Source organism: Nansenia antarctica, assembly GCF_963989245.1.
Source record: "Nansenia antarctica genome assembly, chromosome: 10".
Taxonomy (NCBI): Eukaryota; Metazoa; Chordata; class Actinopteri; order Argentiniformes; family Microstomatidae; genus Nansenia; species Nansenia antarctica.
The window spans coordinates 7,372,280-7,393,914 of NC_137680.1; the positions used below are offsets into that span (position 1 = coordinate 7,372,280).

Sequence of the window (21,635 nt, forward strand, 5' to 3'; positions counted from 1 at the left end):
CGTCCTGCCCCTCTCGTTGTCGGGTACCTTCTGTTCCCCTGTCCCGTTGAGTTTGGGGCTGTTGTCGTGCTTGTCCACCTTGATCATCCTGCTGATGTACGCGTGCGCCAAACTGGACGTCCTGAGGGTCCTGGGCTCATCTGGTCCCCCGGTCTTAGAGGTCTTGCGATTCCTCCCGTGTATGAAATCCCAGATTCTGGCGTCCGATGTTCCGCCAGTGCCTGTGCCATTTCGACCCAGTTCGATGGCCGAATTCTTTCGATTTCTCCCGACCAATAAGGTGCCCACCCCGGCTCCACCACCCTCCTTACGCTGGTTCCCCCTGAGACTGTCCCGTGTCACCCCGGGTTTAGGTCGGGTCGGCGGGCCAGATTCAGAGGCTGAACGGACCCTTTCAGCCCCGTTCTTCAGATTGATGGGGAAATCTCTGAACCATTTTGCCATGACTGCACTCTATTCTGGTTTTCGAGTTTAGAAACCTTTCCTTTGACACGGCGCGCTTCACGTTCCCTCTTTAGATAAGGCAAACCAGGACAAACAATTACCCTTTTAATCAGATATTTCTAACTCCATATATGTTTGGTTCGGTTTTGACACAGACAAAATCCAAACACCAAACTTCAACCCATCTGGGACGGAGCTCCCCTTGTGCGTCTTTACGCCGTGCGTAAAAGGCGCGTTTCACCTCACCTTATTGGGATCGCCAAGGCTTTAAAGGATGTATATCTCTCTCTACTTGACTCAGCTATCCCCTCAGTTTGAAGAGTAGTCGTTGAAGAGCGTAAAATCTGAAGAACTGAAAGTTTTTCTTTGCATTCACTGAAGATCCCATTCCCGGAGATTCGATACGTTTGCGACTTAACCAAAGCTGACTGAAGGAGAGAAGTGGTCTGGATGTGTTGTGCGCGTAGAGGTGGGGAGGGTTGGGGAGGGGTTGTGGTGGACTGAGGTGGGTGTGGTGAACTACAATAGAATGGTCAAATAATTGCCAGGATATGGGTCATAGGGTTGTATGAAAATCTTGAAAGTAGCTAAGGCCTATACAGCATCAATGTTTGATTGATTGAGAATGTTTATTTTTGGTCCCCTATGCAATTCACAATACAGATATTTTTAAAAAATGTACACAGTCACAATTCATAACACCAGGACCAAAAAGGTGTAGGCTGAAGCCGTGGCTTGTGTAGAAAGGATGACAACATTTGGGAACTTTTCCTCCTGCAATAGCCCTATGTTATTATTGAGTTGAATCATGAATTAGTCCATATTTTTCTTGCCCACATGATAGCCTAGAAGGCCTATAGGTCTAGCCTGCCTCTGTTCCTTGACAGAAAAAATCACATTAATTGACATGCGGTTTTAGGTACTAAAAAGCTGAATGAAGCATTCCGAAGAACGGTAAAAGTACGTAGGCCTATCCCAACTTCATCACATAGCCAAATGTACTATTGTCGTCTGTGCTGATAGAATCATAATTGATGGGTAGTTAGCGACCCCTACAGGCGATTTGGAGAACATACAGATTTGAACCCCCGTCAATGTTTTTGAACAGTTAGAAATATATAGAGCTCTGTAGAAGCCTAATGAATGAATGGTCTTTATTGTCATTAATAATAGTACAGGTACCATACAACTTGGGAGGGGGGGCTCCCCTGGTGCTAGGAAAAAAATACTAAAAACAAGAAGGGAAAAGAGCTGGTTTACATAAATAAAGGCTATATACACTATTCACTATACTATACTATACAAATAAAACACTGTGCTGTACTCTATGCTATGCTATATAAATATCCTAACATTTCCTATCTCTGAACCTTATGTGCACGAGGGTTGTCATATTGCACATAGTATTGCACATTCATTTAAAGTGTACCATTGCCTAAGCACAGGACTAGAAGATGATTACTAATAGATGCATCTGATATTTAACCTTCATAGTAAAGGCATGACTTGTCTCTGTAGTGCAAATGTCCAAAAATCTGTGTAGGCTACAAATGTGTAGTACAATTACTGTATGAGCTAGCAAAGCCAAGGGGATGCGGGGCTATTCATTCATTCATGAATAAGAGTCGTGGATTTGATTGATATGTCAGAGACCCTCCCCTGTGTCAATGTATCACAGATTGACAGAACATCTTCACCAATAATCAACGTCGGCGACGTCTTAGGGCACCGCCTACGGCTATGTGCTCCACCAATCACATGATTCCCCCTAGCGGGAGTGGGCGGGTCAGACCGCATCTCTCACAAAAGGTAACAGGTTGTTCGTCGCATAACGAACTTCTCTGTCTGTCTCAGTTTGATGTCTCTTCATAAATGTTTCCCGACGGGATTGATACACATTTGAACAACCAACACCCATTAAAACAAAGAAGAATTATTCCGGTGTCAAAAGGAAATTGAGGAATTTTGACTAATTTTGACGCAAGAACAGAACAGGTAGCTATGGTTTTTTTAGCTAATGTAATGTTGATTTAGTTTTCTAGTTTAGCGCCTTACCAAGCCAGCCAGACAGACAGACAGACAGACAGCTATCTGTCCAGACAAGCTAGCTTGAAGCGCTATTTACACATTTATAACAGATTATTGTGTGCTTCTCGTTCACTTATTGCTTTTAAATGGATACAGTAGTTATTCTGCTAGCCGGAGATAGCGGAATGTTGTTGGTTTAATGTGAATTTATAAGGTTGGAACCTACAGCATGAACGTCACATTAATAATGATAGCCAGGACTGCTATTATACGTTGGGGGGTCATACTAAACTAATCCCTGATGTTCAAACCCACACTAACCAGTCTTGTTTACGCAGGTCTGTTGCTAGAGAGCTTTCATCAATCATAAATCGTAAATCGTGAAAATAATAAATAAAATGTTCCCCGATATGACAAAAACAGTACTTTTCTTTTTAGTACTTTTCTTTCTGCTTGTGGTTTAACTCATTGATGATCAAATCAAAGGTTAGGCTACTGTACTGTACCATGTCATGGAACTACATTCCAGTCCAGCAATTAGACTGACCTAAGAGACTGAGGTTATAAAAAATTACAACAATTAAAATTAATTAAAATTACATTACTGGATATCTCTCCCTTGGCGTGTAGATCATGGTATCCGCGGTGTCTTGAAAAGTATTAAAAGTTGATAAATCAATTTGGGGAAAATCAAGACCCTTAATAAGTATTAAAAAGTCTTATCACGATTTTATGAGGTCTTGAATTCTGTTGGTATTTTTCTGAATTAAACTCTGCCCAAAGAGTTTGAGTCCTAAAAACTTTTAGTAAAAGTTTAGTGAATTTATTAGTTTTATTAAAAAAACAAAGATGAACCTGAAAATTGTGTTGTATGATAGTGGTCTAGTCTATTAAAACTAAAACTGTTAAGTTAAAGGTGTCACTGGTGTCAACGATTACAGCTCCAAGTGGCTGAGGTGAGGTCTGGAAAAATATTGACAAGGTCTTTAAAAAGTCTTAGAAAGGTATTGAAATGAACCTCAAGATTCCTGTATATACCCTGTTGATGCTCTCTCTCTCTCTCTCTCTCTCTCTCTCTCTCTCTCTCTCTCTCTCTCTCTCTCTCTCTCTCTCTCTCTCTCTCTCTCTAATCTAATGTTAAGACTTTGTAGCTAAACCAGAGCTCGACTTGACTGCTGCTCTCCCAAGTTTCACTTGATACAGATTACTCATTTAACTGTTATGACCAATACAATACAGAGCAGTTAGCTTGAGATTGTGACTGACTTTCATTCATCAACGTCTGGGTGACCAAGGCCATGGGTGTTGTTGACATAATGACATAATGCCTGAAGTAAAGATAGGTGTTCTCCTAGATAGCCTATGATATGAATCATCATGAGAAGCATTGAACCTTTCAAAGCTGGACATACATAACCCCCCAAACCTGGGTTCTGTTGTGAGGATGGATGTCCAGTATGATCATGATGCCAGATAAGAGTGAGGAGGATAGGAGAAGGCTAAAGCCCACGGGCACGTCTTTACTGTTTCCTGATTGATAGGGTTGTTTTAATCAAGACTAAAAACCCAACCGTTTAATATTGCCTTTAAATGATACATAATGAAATGATGGTTATATAGGCCTAATGATTAAAGCACTTTGAGCTGCAACTTTTGCAGGAAAAGTGCTATACAAATAAAGGTGGTTATTATTATTATTATTATTATTATTATTATTATTATTACAGATGTGATGCTGTTTAGAGACTGTGTGTGTGTGTGTGTGTGTGTGTGTGTGTGTGTGTGTGTGTGTGTGTGTGTGTGCGTGTGCGCGCGCAGGTATGATATCACAAGTGTGTGTGTGTACTGTGTATGTGTGTGCAGGCACGTTCTTGGAGTGTTTACTGAGCAACAACTTGTGGAATGTGGGTGACTGGAGGGGTGTATTATGTGCTTCTATATGGTGCTGTTTGTGTACTATTTGGCAACACTGAAGTCCCTCTTTGTTATGCCAATGAGCTCCATTAGAATTGGAGAGAACAAGAAATGGCTGTTTGTTTGTGTGTGAAAGAAGAGCATTGGCACGTTTTGAGAGAGACGGAGAGAGGGAAAGGGTCTGGCGTAAGTCAAGACTGTAATGGAGAGGCAGAAAGGATGAATGAAGGCATGAATGTCTATTCAACACAAAGAAAAGATAGAAATGAAAGCACATTTTCAATCAACAGCTTAAAATATAGGCCTACAGTAGTAGTAGAAGTAGTACGCCTAAGCTATAAACTTCTTTATTTAGCGTTTTTTCAGAATCAGAAGCCTATTCTAAGAGGAGTAACCTAGCTCTGATAGAAGAAGAAGATAGATTATAGACAGTCAAGCCTTTGTCAGGCTCTCTCACTTTGCAACTGATGGCATTCAAGACCCTACAGCTACACTGCAGCAGCAGTCTCTCTCCACACACCTCTCTGTGTTACTCTCTCTCCCTAATTATATTCCACACTCCACCCCAGAGAGATGGAGGAGGCCTCAATTCAATTTACTAAAGGAGACATTCAATTTGAGAGCAGAGCTCTGAGCTAGAGGGTCAGGAGAAAATACGGATAAACCGAGTAGGGTAAGGACTCTAGAGTCAAGAGGACTCCTTCACCTGGTCACAGTTTCTGCTCCAGGCTTGAGGTTATGGGTGGGGGGGCATACCTGCATGTGCCCTGGAGTGGGGACAGTCAACCTGTGTGTAAAATGTTATGCAGGGGTGTGTGTGTATTTCCCGTTCCCCAACCTTTTAATTAGGCAGACTGCACTCTACTCTAGTAAAGGCCTACTGTGTACTCCACTCAAGCGTGGATGGGCATCAAATCTGAATCCAAGAACAAGTCTGACAACTTTGTGTGCGTACTTTAGGCCTAGTTCAGGCTTTACACAAACGTCACGAACGTGAGGTTGTGATCCAGTCATGCCAGTGTTGACAGGCGGGTCATGAATAGCTCTGACATCAGTTGAAGAGGCAGTTCTTATGCTAACGCCCTCTGCTGTCTCACACACTTAGTAGGAAGCGGTGGATGACTGGGTAAAAGACAGGCTAAAAGAACAAAGGGACAAAACAGTGATATAAGAGACAGACACAGACAGACAGACAGACAGACAGACAGACAGAGACAGACAGATGGAATGAGAAAGAGGGCCAGGGTTTTGCATTCTCAGAATTGCTCCCCTAATTTTCTGCTCCACATCATTTGGACAATAGGATGGGTTCCCCTTCACCCCCGCTAGCCCCTTCCCCCCCCCCCTCCCCATGTCCCAGTGTCCCTACTCCCCGTTTGGAGCTGAACTGGACTGCGGAGTGCTGGCAGTGGCACTTCCTCAATGACACAGAGAGGGGTGGACGAAGTCGTTAACCTCTGTCTGAGAAATGTCTTTGTCACCCCTCAGCCACTTGGGCATACGTGGTGGTGTGTGTGTCTGTGTGTCTCTGTGTGTCTGTGTGTGTCAGTGTGCTTGTGTGTCTCAGTGTTTGTATGCATCCCACGCACGTTGCAGTAAATATGCACTGTGACAGGGTGCTTCCTCAATGGCTCACTTGAGGATAGCTGTTAGCACACACACACACACACACACACAGACACACACACACACACACACACACACACGCACACACACACACACCTGTGCTCGTTTCAATTAACTTTAGACAGGGACAGACATATAGGATAGGCATCTGCATTCATCTCTATAAAGAGAGTACATATTTCAAGGAGAACCAAGTGATGATGAACAACAGTACAGTATTGATATCTGTACGGTCACTGATCATTTTCATACAGCTGTAGTGTTCTGACATGAGGAGAGGTGGGTTGGCTCGCGCCTTGCTGTGTCTCTTCTGCCTCCGGTCAAGATATAACTGTAACTTAACTCTCCCTCTTCTAAAGCCTCTCGTGCCGTGTTACTGTGAGTGGACAGGCTTGATTTATAACAGGTCTCATTGGACTGCACCCAAGGTCTTCACTGACGAGAGGGAGAGCCTGAGAGAGAGAGAGACCTACATTGCATGTGAGGGTGTGGGGGGCAGGGCGCTCTGTCCAATGAAACAAAAACCTGACTTTGTCTTTATCACCAGGGCACACACTGATAAGAGAGGAGAAACTTTGTTCTCCCTCTCTCTCTCTCTCTCTCTCTCTCTCTCTCTCTCTCTCTCTCTCTCTCTCTCTCTCTCTCTCTCTCTGTAGGTGTGGTGTGACAGAAAGAGAGAGAGGGGGGGGGGGGGGGGGTAGGCTAAGTGTAGTGAAGAGGAACCATTAATTGGGTCAGTAATTTGTGTTGCAGTTGGTTGGTAATAACTGTAAAGTTGCCGTGGTAATGAGCCATGCAGTGTAATGACCTGGTGATGAGAGCTGACGTGGCACAGGTCACTGGCCTGGACGCCCAGCTGGAGAGGGCCAGGGAGGGCCAGGGGGGCCGGAGAGGGCCAGGGGGGGCCAGAGAGGGCCAGGGGGGCTCTGGGGGGGGCTCGGAGAGTGTAGTTTAAACTCTTGTTACTGTTGTTATCATCATCATCAGGCAGGGAGATACTGATGACGATACTGTGTTTGGGAAAGAGGAAACCCAAAAGCACATAGGAAGCAAGCTGGTGGAGGAGGGTTCAATGGCAGGACAGGTGATACTGTAAATTTGTTCACTGATTTTGAAAGAGGTGAGTCAGAGAGGTGAAAGTGTGTGTGTGTGTGTGTGTGTGTGTGTGTGTGTGTGTGTGTGTGTGTGTGTGTGTGCGTGTGTGTGCGCGTGCGCGTGTGCATGTGCGTTCGCTCCAGCATGCATGCGTGGGCAGGTCTAGGTTAATGACTGATGAAGCTTACACAGGACAAAGTCCAGTCGAAAGTAGCTGAAAGTCACAGCCAAAGAATCCGAGAGCCGTGTGTGTGTGTGCGTGTGTGTGTGTGTGTGTGTGTTGTTCAGCGTACCTACCAAGGCATGTGTGTCTCTTTCTGCGGTCTGGCTCTGGAGTGTAAAGGCCTAGTTTTGTAGCCTTTAGACACCCATGGTGAGGCTAGAAAAGGGAGGTTAGGATTGACTTAGAAGCACACAACCCCTACAGCTGGCCCCCCGGGAGAGTGAGAGTGTGTTTGGAGCTGTGTTTTGCAGGGATTCTGTAGTATTTGAACCAGAACTTCTGTAACAGACATTCTAATCCTGAGTGACATAAAGCCTTAGGCCTCTGTCCTACCGACTCAGATCAGTCTGTGACACAAGTACACATCTTCATTCTCTTCTCTCTCTCTCTCTCTCTCTCTCTCTTCTCTCTCTCTCTCTCTCTCTCTCTCTCTCTCTCTTTCTCTCTCTCTCTCTCTCTCTCTCTCTCTCTCTCTCTCTCTCCCTCTCTCCCACACATACACACACACATTCTCTGGAGGGCAACCAACATACCTCTGCTTTTTGAGATAAACAACCTCTTACCGCTGAAGCATGAGACCAAGGACAATCTCACCAATACAGAAAACATTCTCCCTGCGTTTGAAGTATTAGATTGAAAAATATGTTGATGATGATTGTTGCACACTTGATAAACACCCTTTCCCCTCTCTCTTTCTCCTTCTCCTTCCCCTCGCTCCCCCCCCCCTCTCTCTCTCTCTCTCTCTCTGTCTCTCTCTCTCTCTCCCCCCCTCCTAGTATGAGTACTCCGTCCTCGGGCCATAAACCCCCCCCCCTGGACCACGGGGTCCAGATCCGCTTCATCAACGACCTCCATGACTCCGGAGGGGGGCGCCCCAGCGCAGTCCAGTCCAAACCCAAACCCCCGTACGCCAAGTACGGGGTGGCAGTGAGGGTGCAGGGCATCCACGGGCAGCCCTACGTGGTGCTGAAGGACGGGGGGGAGAAGGGCGACTCATACGGGGTGCAGCTCAGGACCCACTACCCTCCGAGTTACGGTAGTCTGCCCCGACGGAGGGAGAGAGAGGAGGGGGGGGGAGGACAGGGGGGAGACAGTTCAGGGGGAGGCGGGGGTCAGGCAGGGCGGCTACGCCGGGCACAGTCCCACGGGTCACTGCTGGAGCCAGAGGGGGGGGGAGGAGGGGGAGGGACAGAGCGAGAGGGGGAGGGGGAGGGGTTTCAGCTTCGTAGGCCGCCAGGGGATGGTAGGTCTGGTAGCTATGGTAACCTGGATGGAGGGATCGGGGTAAGGGGGGAGAGGGAGGTAGAGAGGGACCAGACTGGGGGAGTGAGGGATGGGAGCGTGGAGAGGAATGTTTGGGGGGGGTCACATCAAGCTGGGCTCAATGGGTCACTGGGGAGGGAAGAGGTGAGATCAAGGGGGAGTCAGTCCTTCCTTGAACCCCACATAGAACAGCCCCCCTCGGCCCCGCCCCCGCCCCCACCTCAGACCCCTGTCAACAGACTGATCAACCGGTTCGACGGCAGTAACACTGGAGGACAACAGAGGGGGCGCTCTCCTGACTCTGAGGACCCCAGAGATGCTACACCCTCCCTCACCCCCAACCCTTACTCCTCAGCCCCGTCCTCCACTCACAGCAGCCTGGGGTCCACTGCCAAGGTTACGGTCCCCCCAGCCAATCAGTGGGCTTCGCCAGGGAGGTTTGTTGCCAAGGAGACTCCGTCAGCCAATCGGACAGACACGCGGGTAAGAGATGGGAGGGGAGAGGATGAAGGTGACTGTAAAGCTTTGTAGTGTCTTTTATGTTTTGTGTGTGTGTGCGTGTGTGTGTGTGTGTGTGTGTGTCTGTGTGTGTGTGTGTGTGTGTGTGTGTGTGTGTGTGTGTGTGTGTGTGTGTGCGAGTGTGCGAGTGTGCGTGCGCGCGTGAGAGTGAGAGACTTGGATGCCTCAGTCACTCTATGAGTGCATGTGTGACTTACTGACTGACCTCGGTGTCTGACTGTCTGAAGGTGACCCCTGACCTTTTGCTGGACCAGGGTCAGAGTTCAGAGGTGACCAGTGAAGAGGAGCAGATCCTCCAGACCATCTACAGCATCCTGAGAGAGGGGTACATGTCTTCTCTTTCCCTGGTCCAAACGTCAGCCAAGCTCGTTTGTACAACTCCAGCCAGCTCGTGGATGCACAGTACATTTTTTCTATTTTTCAACAATATGTTTATTGTTTTTATGAAAATGATAAAACAAATCTTCAAAAAATATGAAGATTTGTTTTATATATATATATATACACACACACACACACAAAAACAAAATAAGGATAGAGATATGCAGACTTACAGATCACCAGCATGCTACGAATGTATATATGATACATGATATGATACATATCAGTGAGCAAAGAATATTGAAATGCTTCAAAACAAACAAAGTGGTTTAACTCCCGTTTCTGCGATGGTGAGGTAATAATATAACTGCGCACATACATACCTACCTATACAGTACCAGTCAAAAGTTTGGACACACTTTCCCATTCAATTGAATGGGGTTAGGGTTAGGGCTTCCAAACGTTTGACTGGTACTGTATACACATGTTATATCTACATACACAAATGAATTTTAGAAAATGTAAAAGAAAGAAAAGAAAAAAACGGGTACATTGCAACAGATACGTTATATCAAACTGCTCCATGTCAACCCGCACAGTACATTTTGAGAGTTTGGGGGAAGGCAGGCTGATGCTCGATCTGGACCCACGGGTGACCTCTAGAACGTTTTTGGTCACTTTAACGTGATGTAACATCTTTCTCTTTAACGTTTCACCTTCTGATTCCTCTCCCTCAGAACCAGTGAGAGTGACGCAGCCATCAAGCACAAAGTCAGGCTCGTCTACCAGAGGATTCAGGGACTCAAGGTATGAAAACACCAATTCCTCCAGTTAAAGCTTGAGAGTTAATTTAATTAATTTTGCCATTTAGCAGACGCTTTTAATCCAAAGCGACTTACAATTACGAATTACAGGGACATTCCCCCCCGGAGTAACTGAGGGCTAAGTGCCTTACTCAAGGGCACACTAGTAGTGGTGGTGTGGTTTCAGGCGGGATTTGAACTCACAACCTTCCGATCACAAGTCCAACTCACTATCCACTAGACCACCACTACCCCAAGAGTTGTCTTTACTTCTTGGATAAAGGAATATGAAACATCCCCCCCCACCCCCCCACCCCTCTCTCTCTCTCTCTCTCTCTCTTTCTCTCAGCCCAGTGACAGTTCCAGTGAAGAGTGGAGGAGAGAAAAGAAGGTACTGGAGAGGAGGATGACTGAGCTCAAGGCCTCCTTGCAGGAGGAGAGGAGGGTGAGTGGCGCAGCAGCAGGAGATGGAGACAGAAATCACAAATCACACACAACAACGACATCACTATTACTCCACTTAGACAGATGTAATTGTCTGAGCTCCTCCTGAGAGAGAGGAGATGGTCACCAGGGGCCAACTTACAGTAGTTCTCACACTGGGCTATGACGATGTGGAATTGCTCCAAGAACACACACACACACACACACACACACACACACACACACACACACACACACACCAGCTGAGCCTGACTCGAGGGAGGAGTCGTATGATGGTGTGTACAATACAAGCTCTGAAGGCTCTTCTTGTGTGTGTGTGTGTGTGTGTGTGTGTGTGTGTGTGTGTGTGTGTTTACTGGGAAGAGCTGCCGCCCTGTTGTGTTTGATTAGGGTGTAATCTGAGTAAGTTCCCTAAAAAGCCCTTTAAGTGGGCTACAGATTAAATTGTAAAGCCTGCTAGCTAGGTCAGAGGGGGACAGACAAACACACACACATACACACACACACACACACACACACACACACACACACCTTATAATCTAACTTGTGATAATTAGTTATTATGTGTTGGTTTAAGGGAGTTGGGTTGGTCTTAAGCTTTAATACCCCTTAAGAACGTAATCTCTCATGTCCATTCTACAGACCACACATTTCAGAAGAACACACACACACACACACACACACACACACACTCACACACACACACACACACACACACACACATACACACACATGCAGGGCTTAGTACTATATGGAGTTCCATCTTCCATTCCATCATTCATCCACCAATGTGTTTTTTTGTGTGTGTGTTGCTGTTGTCCTTTGTCATTGTTGTGTGTGTGTGTGTGTGTGTGTGTGTGTGTGTGTGTGTGTGTGTGTGTGTGTGTGTGTGTGTGTAGGCCTCTGGTGGCAGGTCTGACCCTGCTCTGAAGGCTGAGCTGGAATCCTGTCTGGATGAGAACCTGCAGCTGCAGGAGACACTGGACCGGAACAAGAATGAACTGCACCAGACCCACACTGAGTGAGAACACAGTTCACACACACTACAGAACACATAACACACACTACATAACACACACTACAGAACCTAACCCACAATATGTCCTCTTTCCTCTTTCAGTGCTATGATCTTTACTCTCCCCTGTGCAATAGAGCGGACACACACATACACACACACACACACACACACACACACGTTTACAGGGGCCCATGAAAGGGAGTGACAGAGCAGGGTGGTGTATGGCAGGGATGGGGTTGGCAGGGTCAGACCAGGACAGGTGGGGCACCAAGCCAGACAGGTGAAGGCTGTAAGGACCCTGATGACTGTTAGATGGGGGGAAAGTGGAACCCGGGCCAACATGTCACACTCATACAGAGATGTACCGTTCTAAGTTCCACTTAGAGCTTCCTTAGTGCTTCCTTCATGTTAGAACATGTGTGTCCCCAAGTCATGTTAGAACATGAGTGTCCCCAAGTCAACGTCTCCTCCCTTCCTCTCAGACTGACTCAGTTACGTATGGAGAGGGAGAACGCCGAGGCCCGGGTCAGACAGATGGAGGATCAGCTGGCCGAACTACAGGAGGAGCTGAGGAGAGAGAACAGCAACAAGACGGTACCACACACACACACACACACACACACACACACACACACACACACACACACACACACACACACACACACACACACACACACACACACACAGAGTGTCTTTATCACTGAGGCAGAGCAAGAGGGAGGGAGTGTGTGTTAAACCTTTGTGGTGTCTCTCTCTAGGAGTTAGTGTCCTGTCAAGCGGACCTGTCTGAACTGTCCATGCTGAAGCAGAGGCTGGAGGAGTCCCTGCGCCTGAGAGAGAGGGAGCTCACCGCCCTGAAGGGGGCGCTCAAGGACGAGGTGGCCACGCACGACAGAGAGATCGAGACCCTGCGAGAGCAATACAGCACCGACATGGAGAGGCTGAGAAGCAGCATGGAGCAGGTCTCCCAGGTACACACACACACACACACGCACACACACACACACACACACACACACAGTTAAACCTGATTTTATGGTGAGTTGATGAAATCTGATTGCGCTGATGGTCTTCTCTCTCCCTCTGTCTCTCTCTCTGTCTCTCTGTCTCTCTCTCTCTCTCTCTCTCTCTCTGTCTCTCTCTCTCTCTCTCTCTCTCTCTGACAGTCTCAGGCGGGTATCGAGGCGGAGCGCCTGCGCGTGAACGCGTCCGTGCGTTCTCTCCAGCAGCAGCTGGAGGAGTGCAGAGACGAGAGCGGCCACTGGAGGGAGCAGTTCCAATCCACCAGGGATGAACACCGCGCCGCTAAACAGGAGTGAGTGGACACTCCGTCCACATGCTCATACACAACTTAGAATGGCCCCACTCTACTTTTTAACCACTCACTTGGTCCTACCCCCCATCCCCCCCTCCCTCAGTGTTCACAGATCCTAAAGGCCTTGGATAGGCTTTGGAAGAGCTGTCACCAAGTTCTCCCAAACCAATCCAGTTCCCTTAAGATCTGTGAACAGCAAAGAGGAAGGTGCTAAGGACCAAAAAAAGAATGGAATCTGGTCACTTTCGAAGTGCATGCACCATTAATGAGTATCACTCTCTTTTTCCTCTCATTCTGCACTGTCACTGTCTCTCTCTCTCTCTCTCTCTCTCTCTCTCTCTCTCTCTCTCTCTCTCTCTCTCTCTCTCTCTCTCTCTCTCTCTCTCTCGCCCTCTCATTGTGCCAGAGACCCGCCCGTCCGCCCTGAGCCACAGTGAGGGAGACACGAGTCTTATTGACCGCTGTTGTGTTGTCACCTGTCTCCTAGAACTGTGGTGTCTGTTTCTGTGTACATGTCTGTGTCGGTAGTGTGTAAGTCGATCCCACTGTCAACACTGTTGTGACTCCCTACCGGTGTACTTACCCTGCACTGCTTTCCCTAGCACCCATAGAGCTCTTATCTTAACATTTGGTGGTCAGGAATAACTCCTGGCCCTAGTGATGATGCCCAGTGTGGATGGCCCCCCACCCAGTCTCTGGATCTTTGTTTTAGTTCTAGACTTTATGTTTTTTTCACGATGTCAGATTGCGGGACTAAAAAACAGCGATATCCTAGTATGATCCAAAATGTCTAAAGATGTCCAGGACGTATATCGTAGCTAAACAGTAGCTTTGAGTGATTGAACTAAACCGACCCACGCTTTTGAGCCGTCCTCGTCTGTGCTTGAATCAGTAGATCTAGTAAGGCTGGATGGTACTGTACGTGGATGTCAACATGACGTGTGTGTGTCACAGGCTGCTGCAGACTCGCTTGGAGAAAGAGGAGTTTGAGGAGGATTTGAAGGAGCATCAAGAGAGAATAGCCATCATGAAACAGCAGATTCCAGACCCCAACCACACCAATACACTCACCAAGGTACACACACACATACACACACACACACACACACACACACACACACACACACACCAGCAATGCTGATAAGTAAGTAAGTAGTACAACATATTTGACGGATTGATTGTTCTATTAGGAACTGCAGGGTTGCCGTGCCGACCTGCAGAAGGCCAAGTCAGAGATGGAGAAGCAGAGGGCGGAGCAGGATAAGAAATTCATGGAGGTCATTTCCTTAAAGAAGGCCAACCAGGAGCAGGAGGCGGAGCTGAGGTACGAGATGGACAGGCTGAGGGTCCAATCGCAGAGAGCCAAAGAGGATCTGGCCAAGGCACAGGAGAAAAACAAGCAGGTGAGTTCTCAGTGAGACTAGAATCCATCCTAGAGAGGGACTGACTCATGACTGAATGCTATTCCTGGTCATTAGAAAAACAAAATCAGTCAATTAAAAGCCCTAAACTGTCAGAATTTTAAAAAAAACTGTAAATTAAAAGCTGAACAGAACGTCAGAAGTCTTCCACCTATTCTTGAAGATTCTCTTTTCTGTCTTTTCACCAATTCTTTTTTGCGTCTTCATTCCTTTGCCCTCTTCCACCCCCTCCCCTCCCTTTTTCTCGGAACACTCTTGTGTCTTCAGCTCCCTGACCCGTCAGTAATCTCCGGCCTGGAGGCGGAGCTCGGTGGCGTGCGGGGGGAGGCGGGCCAGCTGAAAGACAAACTCTCATTGGCCGAGGAGGAGCTGCAGGCCAGCACGGAGCGTCTGGGACGATCGCAGGCTGAGCTGAACGCTCTCAGAGACTCACAGCTGGAGCAGGAGGAGGTTAACACGCGCCTCGGAGAGAAGCTCTCACGCCTGGAGGTGAGAAAGGGAGACACACGCACACACACACACACACACACACACATAATGCTGCCTACACACTCTCCTGCTCACTCAGTTACACACGCACGCACACACACACACACACACAATGCTGCCTCCACACTCTCCTGCTCACTCAGTTGCACACGCACGCATGCACACACACACACACCACACCCCCACACACACACACACACACACACACACACACACACACACACACACACACAATGCTGCCTCCACACTCTCCTGCTGACTCTGTTACACACACTCTCTCTCTCTCTACCAGTGCGTATGTGTATGGGTTGTCTAGGCTCAGCTACAGTTGTGTGTTAGTTAGAGGTGATGCTGAATTTAGGTGCTGTGTGGGTGAGGTGTTGTAATATCCATGTGTGTGTCCCCCAGGCCCAGCTACAAACCAGCACGTCTGAGAGCTCCGAGGCAGAGCTGGCCCTCCGGGCGGAGGTGAGGGGGCTGAGGTCTGATCTGGACGAGGCCAAGAGAGGAGCCTCTCGGCTGGGGCACGAGCACCGCGACCTCAGCCTGCGCCTGGAGGAGAGGGAGAGAGAGAAGGACCTCCTCACACAGACCAGCACGCAGCTAGAGGAGACGAAACATCAGCAGGAGAGAGCCCTGGAGAAGATAAACAAGGAGGTGAGGGGGAGTTGTTGGACAAGGATGGGCTGGAGGGAGTAGTTCATTTTTCAACTTTTCTTTGTGTAAAGAAAAAGGCAAATCTTAAAATTTCTCAAATATCTCTCTTGCTCCATGGAAGAAAGCACTAATGACATGCAGTCTGCCCAAACCACAGATGTTACACCTTAACTGCTCCTCCTGAGACACCTACTACCCCCCAGCACTGCGTCTCCTGAGACACTCGCTTTTCCCCTTTACTGTGTCCCCTAAGACGTCTACTGCCCCCCCACTGTTTCTCTGTTTCTCCAGTGTCTATAGTAAAAAAAATGAGAGAAAAAAGAAAGAAATATATATTTTTTGTTTTTTTGTTTTTTCCTTCTATCACGGAGACTGCCAATGGCCCCGGGCCTGAGCTGGATTACTCTCCCTGCTGCGACTGGTGAACTGACGATTCACTTGCTTAGTCAAATGTATTGATTGTAAGTCGCTTTGGAATAAGGCGTCTGCTAAATGCCAAAAAATGTAAATGTAAAATGTTACCTGAGCTAATACCCTCTCTCTCTCTCTCTCTCTCTCTCTGTCTCTCTCTCTCTCTCTCTCTCTCGGTCTCTCTCTCTCTCTCTCTCTCTCGGTCTCTCTCTCTCTCTCTCTCTCTCTCTGTCTCTGTCTCTCTCAGTACGAGTCACTGACCGTCTCCTCCAGAGAAGAGTTGCAGGCTCTCAGGGCTCAGCTGGAAGAGCAAAAGGAGAAGACACGCCGGGAGACGCAGGAGGCGCAGCGTCATGGCAACGACACCCAGGCTGAGCTGGCGAGGAGCCAGAGCGCCCAGAGGAGGCTGGAGGAAGAGGTGTGTGTGTGTGTGTGTGTGTGTGTGTGTGTGTGTGTGTGTGTGTGTGTGTGTGTGTGTGTGTGTGTGTGTGTGTGTGATGTCTTTAGAGGAGTGAGGTGTGTGTGTGTGTGTGTGTGTGTGTGTGTGTGTGTGTGATGTCTTTAGAGGAGGCTAGAGGAAGAGGTGTGTGTGTGTGTGTGTGTGTGTGTGTGTGTGTGTGTGTGTGTGTCTTTAGAGGAGTGAGCTTTGTCTCTTTCGGTTTAACCGAAAACCTCGGTATTCAAAAATAGCAACGGTTTTCCTCAATACCATCATAAAACTACCGTCATAAATTGCGATATATAATCAACGCCTCAAGAGTGTTTGTCCAGCACCACTGTCTGTGTGGTTGAAGATGCTATGAAAGTGATGACAGAACTTTTTCAATGTCAAAAGTCATGAGTCATGAGTCGTGTTGATTTAATGAGAAAGAGGCGTGTGTTTTTTATGAAAAGCTTGGAGTATGTTCACTGCGAAAACTGAAGTACCTTGAGCAGCAGTTGAAAGAAGAACCAAGCTAGTGAGAAAGAGCAGTTCATTCAATTAAGACGCTGTTCCAAAATGTCGTTCGTCATAGATCTTCCTTGCACCCTCGATAAGCGGAGCTAGGTATGTTAAGTGTTTAATGTATTTATGTATATTCATGTACGGTATAGCCTACTTAAGTGTACCTTTCCACGTATATTTGTGAAACTATGAAGTAGCCTAATTGTGTTGCAACTGTGCCACCAGAAAGTATAGGGCTCCGTCATTTGAAATCGGAAGCTCCGTCAAAGACAACAATGTCATTTTGAATCCCGCGGTTTAACCGAAAATAGTCTGTGTGTATGAGTGCAAAGTTGGAGTGTAACACGTGTGTGTGTGTGTGTGTGTGTGTTTTAGGTGGCCCGTCAGAAGAAGGAGCTCTTCACAGTGTGTGAGGAGAGGGATAACTCTCAGCTGGACAAAGAGCTGCTGACCAACCGGCTTCGCCACCTAGAGGGAGAACTGGAGAACAGCAAGAACAGCTTCAGTGACAAGGCCAGAGAGATACGCAGTCTGGAGGTAAAGGATGTGTGCGCGTACGTTCCTGTGGTGTGCATTCGTGTCTTCTGTCGTCCCGGTAATTAGGGTCAAAAGAAGCAAAATCAAGAGTCTGCCCGCAACTTTTATTTCTCCCTACCAGAAGTGCATGTCTCTTCTCTGTTCCGCACAGGTTCCAACCTGTATTCTTCTAGTCGTTGCCTTATGTCATTAATAACATCAGGGAAGTTTCAAACAGTCAAGTCTTTTTATTTAAAAAGGGGGGGGTTAGGGTGTAGACTGCGTATTGAACTCACTCTCTCTCTCTGTGTGTCTTCATCAGGAGAAGCTGAAGCGTTTGGAATTAGAGCTGGAGGAGGAGAAGGGAAGTGTGGAGCTCCTCACGGACCGGGTCACTAGGAGCAGAGACCAGGTACACACACACACACACACACACACACACACACTTGCACACACAGAGACCAGGTACACACACACACACACACACACACACACACTCAAGGGTCACGGGTTCACACAGACAAAATACAAAAAGGACAACATCAACACAATCAAATCGCTGAGCTAGTTCAGAGAAATGGAAATACAAAAAGTGTGAGTGTGCATAAAGTGCAGGGGTAGTACAGAGAACAGTACAGCCAAATGAATAGCACTAGGGATGAAGGACACATAACATATTTTAGTCCTGAAAACAGCCCTTAAGCTACCTTAACAAGACCAACAAGTCTGTTCCTATTGGACAGATTTAGGTTACCCACACACACGCACACACACACACACACACACACACACACACACACACACACACACACACACACACACGTGTACACCATGTACATGAAGTCATCTCTTTAGGCCACTCTCTCAGCTCCACACACAAGAGGTGTGTGTGTCTATGTGTGTGTGTGTGTGTGTGTGTGTGTGTGTGTGTGTGTGTGTATGTGTGTGTGTGTGTGTCTATGTCTATGTCTACCAGCCTCTGCCTCCTCATTGGTCTAACCCCCCTCCCTCTCTTTCTGTAGATAGACCAGCTGCGTTCTGAACTCATGCAGGAGAGATCTTCCAAACAGGACCTGGAGCTGGACAAGAACGCCCTGGAGAGACACGTAGGTCATCTGTGTGTGGCTCTGTGACATACTGCTATATTTCTTACATATGTCCTCAATAGTTTGCTTTGTCCATTAGTCATAATAGATTCAGTGAATCAGTATCACTCTCAGTCCATCTTGTCCTCAGAGGAAATCAATAAGGTTGTTGTCCGTACAGGAACTCTGTGTGCCCCTATCCAATCTCTCAGTCACAGAAGGAATAATTGAGAGCTATATTCTGTTTTGTTAGTTTTTTCAACTGTGTAAAAGGCCATATGTGACAGCAACCGATGAAAGCAGCAACACGTCAGCAATCAGTCGGCAAACCGATCAAAATGTTCCGACTTTTATTCTTTTCTTTAAATGTAAAGACATATTAACGTTGTTGAAAATCCAAGACACACTACTCGCTAGTCAAGCCAAAACATTGCAATTGCGTTATCATCCCCACTGACTAGGTAGTAGTGGGGATGAGTAGTGGGGATTACTCACCGAATCCATTGCATTGCAATGTTTTGGCTCGACTAGCGAGTGTGTCATTGATTTTCAACAACACTGAAGTTGATTTACATTTTTCTGAATAAAAGTCTGAATATTTGTTCGGTTGCCGACTTGATTGCATTTAACCCCCCCCCCCCCCTCTCTCCCCCCCCTCCCTCTCTCCTCTCTCCCCCCCCTCCCTCTCTCCCCTCTCCCCCCCCCTTCCCTCTCTCTGCAGATGAAGGAGTTGAGGAGTCGCGTGGCTGATATGGAGGGTCAGTCTCGCTCCTCAGCAGGCGTGTCTCAGCTGGAGAGCAAGGTTCAGGAATTAGAGGAGCGTTTACACGGCGAGGAGAGGTACACCTGCACTACACTACAGGTCCCACAATGCACCACACCAATTTTGTGCCCGAATGGGTGCACTGTGTCATGTTTTAGTGTTAACGGTGACTCTTGTGTGACACAGGGAGAAGAACACTATGCTGTCATCTCAGCGTCGCCTAGAGAGGAAACTGAAAGAGCTCAACATCACCCTAGATGATGAGAGGCAACAACACACAGAACAGAGAGACCAGGTGCAGCACACACACACACACACACACACACACACACACACACACACACACAGACTAATCACAATATGCAAAGAAATACTACTACACTCAGATCACATTATTCCATAATGCATTATTCCTGTGGGCATAGTACAGTTCTTAATTGACTACCTCATACCCAAGCGCATGCACACACACACACACACACACACACACACACACACACACACACACACACACACACACACACTAACATTCTTCTCTCTGTTTCAGCTGTCTTTGCGTGTGAAGGCTCTGAAGAGACAGGTGGATGAAGGAGAGACGGAGGTGGAGAGGATGGAGGGGTTGAAGAGGAAGGCTCAGAGAGAGGTGGAGGAACAGGTGGAACAGAAGGAGGCCTTACAAGCCAGGGTCACGGCACTGGAGACGGAGCTCAAGTAGGTTGTGTGTGTGTGTGTGTGTGTGTGTGTGTGTGTGTGTGTGTGTATGTGTGTGTGTGTATGTGTGTGTGTGTGTGTGCGTGTGTGTGTGTGTGTGTGTGTGTGTCTCTGTGTGTGTGTGTGGGTGTGTGTGTGTGTGTGTGTGTGTGTGTGTGTGCGTGTGCGTGTGCGTGTGCGTGTGCGTGTGCGTGTGCGTGCATGATCCAACTGAGGCATGTCACTGTGGATCACTGAGCCTCTCCCAAAGCCCTTTACAGAGAAGATGCAATTACACAAATACATCATGAAGCACGCTGATTGAAACACATCGCCTAATTGAATTTAGTAAACTCACTAGCAGGGAAGACTTGTCCAATTAAACCAAAACGACAACGCTGTGACAAGCAACAACCTAAGGAAACAAATACACCCGTGTGCGCGCACACACACACACACACACACACACACACACACACACACACACACACTTGCATACAGTAGATCCAGCACTCATTCCCATCAGTCAGACCTGCCCATTCCCTTCTCTGACCAGCAGAGGGAGCTCTCTGACTGAGACCAGTAGAGGGAACGACACGTCCACAGCTGAGACAAGCTTATGGCCTATCATGGGCCAGCTGTATTCTGTTTTACTGATGATGATAATGATGATGATGATGATGATGATGATGATGATGATGCTGTGTCTCAGGAGGAAGGTCCAGCAGGCGCGGCGGCCAGCCCTGGACTCCTCAGCCCTGAGCTCAGAGGATGAGGATGATGAAGGCCTGTACGACCCTTCCAGCATCACGTCCATCCTCACTGAGGGCAACCTGCAGACCAGCTCCTGCTAGGGTGCGGGGGGCGGGGGGTTGAGGGCAACCTGCAGACCAGCTCCTGCTAGGGTGCGGGGGGCGGGGGGTGTAGTGGTAGTAGTGAGGCTAAAGTGGGGTTTTCTAAGCTCCTCTGAAAGGGGGATGGAGGGAGGGAGGGATGGGGGGATTGTAGGGTAGTAGTGGGAGTGATATTGGTTTGGTAAGCACTACAGAGATAAGGAGAGGGATGGAATTTCTGGAAGGAGTTATTTGAAGCACTACACACAGAGACAGACATACAGACATGTATGCAACACTGGGAGTCTTCTGTCCACCCACTCTGGCTAGGGAGGGAGTCCATTAATACTGCACACTAGGCACTGTGTTTAACGGGAGGGGGGGGGGGGGTTAACTACTCTATTCTGAATACTACATTAAAAAGAAGTCTAGCTAATTAAAGGGAGGGAAAGAGAGGAGGGGGAAGGAGGAATGTCACGGGCACAGAGAAGAGGAGGAGGAAGAGTGGAGAAAACGGGTACAAGATGTATTCATCATTACAAATATGACCACTAATGTACACAATCATTTGGTACAGTGGGAAACACACACACACACACACACATACACACACACACACAAACACACACACACACACACACATACACACACACACACACACAAACACACACACAGGTACTGAAGAGTCAATGTGTAAGACTACTGTAGATGTTTGTACAGGTCCATTCTACTGCCGTCTTCTGTAATGTGCTCTAAAGGAGGCGAGGTTTACCGTCTTAAGCACTTAACAAACTGACCAGCACTACAGGAA

At 47.6% G+C, this 21,635-nt stretch overlaps 2 protein-coding genes across 4 annotated transcripts in view; one reads left to right on the top strand and one right to left on the bottom strand.

Moving 5' to 3' along the window:
* Positions 1-444, bottom strand: part of she (Src homology 2 domain containing E) — a gene marked incomplete at its 5' end in the record, with an annotated part of 6,109 nt that extends 5,665 nt beyond the window's left edge. The window contains one exon of the mRNA XM_080540585.1: positions 1-444. This exon is cut by the window's left edge and continues 21 nt beyond it. Coding sequence (XP_080396711.1) covers positions 1-444 — 444 coding nt within the window.
* Positions 445-2,303: 1,859 nt separating this feature from the next.
* Positions 2,304-20,845, top strand: cgna (cingulin a; the record flags this gene model as incomplete). 3 transcript variants are annotated; one of them, XM_080539992.1, is made up of 21 exons in its annotated part: positions 2,304-2,439; positions 8,107-9,076; positions 9,340-9,437; positions 10,171-10,240; positions 10,586-10,681; positions 11,580-11,701; positions 12,181-12,292; positions 12,457-12,669; positions 12,865-13,013; positions 13,968-14,088; positions 14,204-14,416; positions 14,702-14,923; positions 15,332-15,580; positions 16,239-16,409; positions 17,313-17,474; positions 17,776-17,865; positions 18,476-18,559; positions 19,260-19,378; positions 19,488-19,596; positions 19,849-20,012; positions 20,704-20,845. In XM_080539992.1, exons 2-21 carry the CDS (start codon positions 8,108-8,110, stop codon positions 20,843-20,845), a joined length of 3,675 nt encoding a protein of 1,224 aa, XP_080396118.1. In that variant the 5' UTR covers positions 2,304-2,439; position 8,107. The 3 variants fall into 3 exon arrangements, with proteins under 3 accessions (XP_080396118.1, XP_080396120.1, XP_080396119.1); XM_080539994.1 differs by having other exon boundaries at positions 9,367-9,437; XM_080539993.1 differs by lacking the exon at positions 2,304-2,439 and adding an exon at positions 7,011-7,132.
* Between the last annotated feature and the right edge of the window lie 790 nt (positions 20,846-21,635).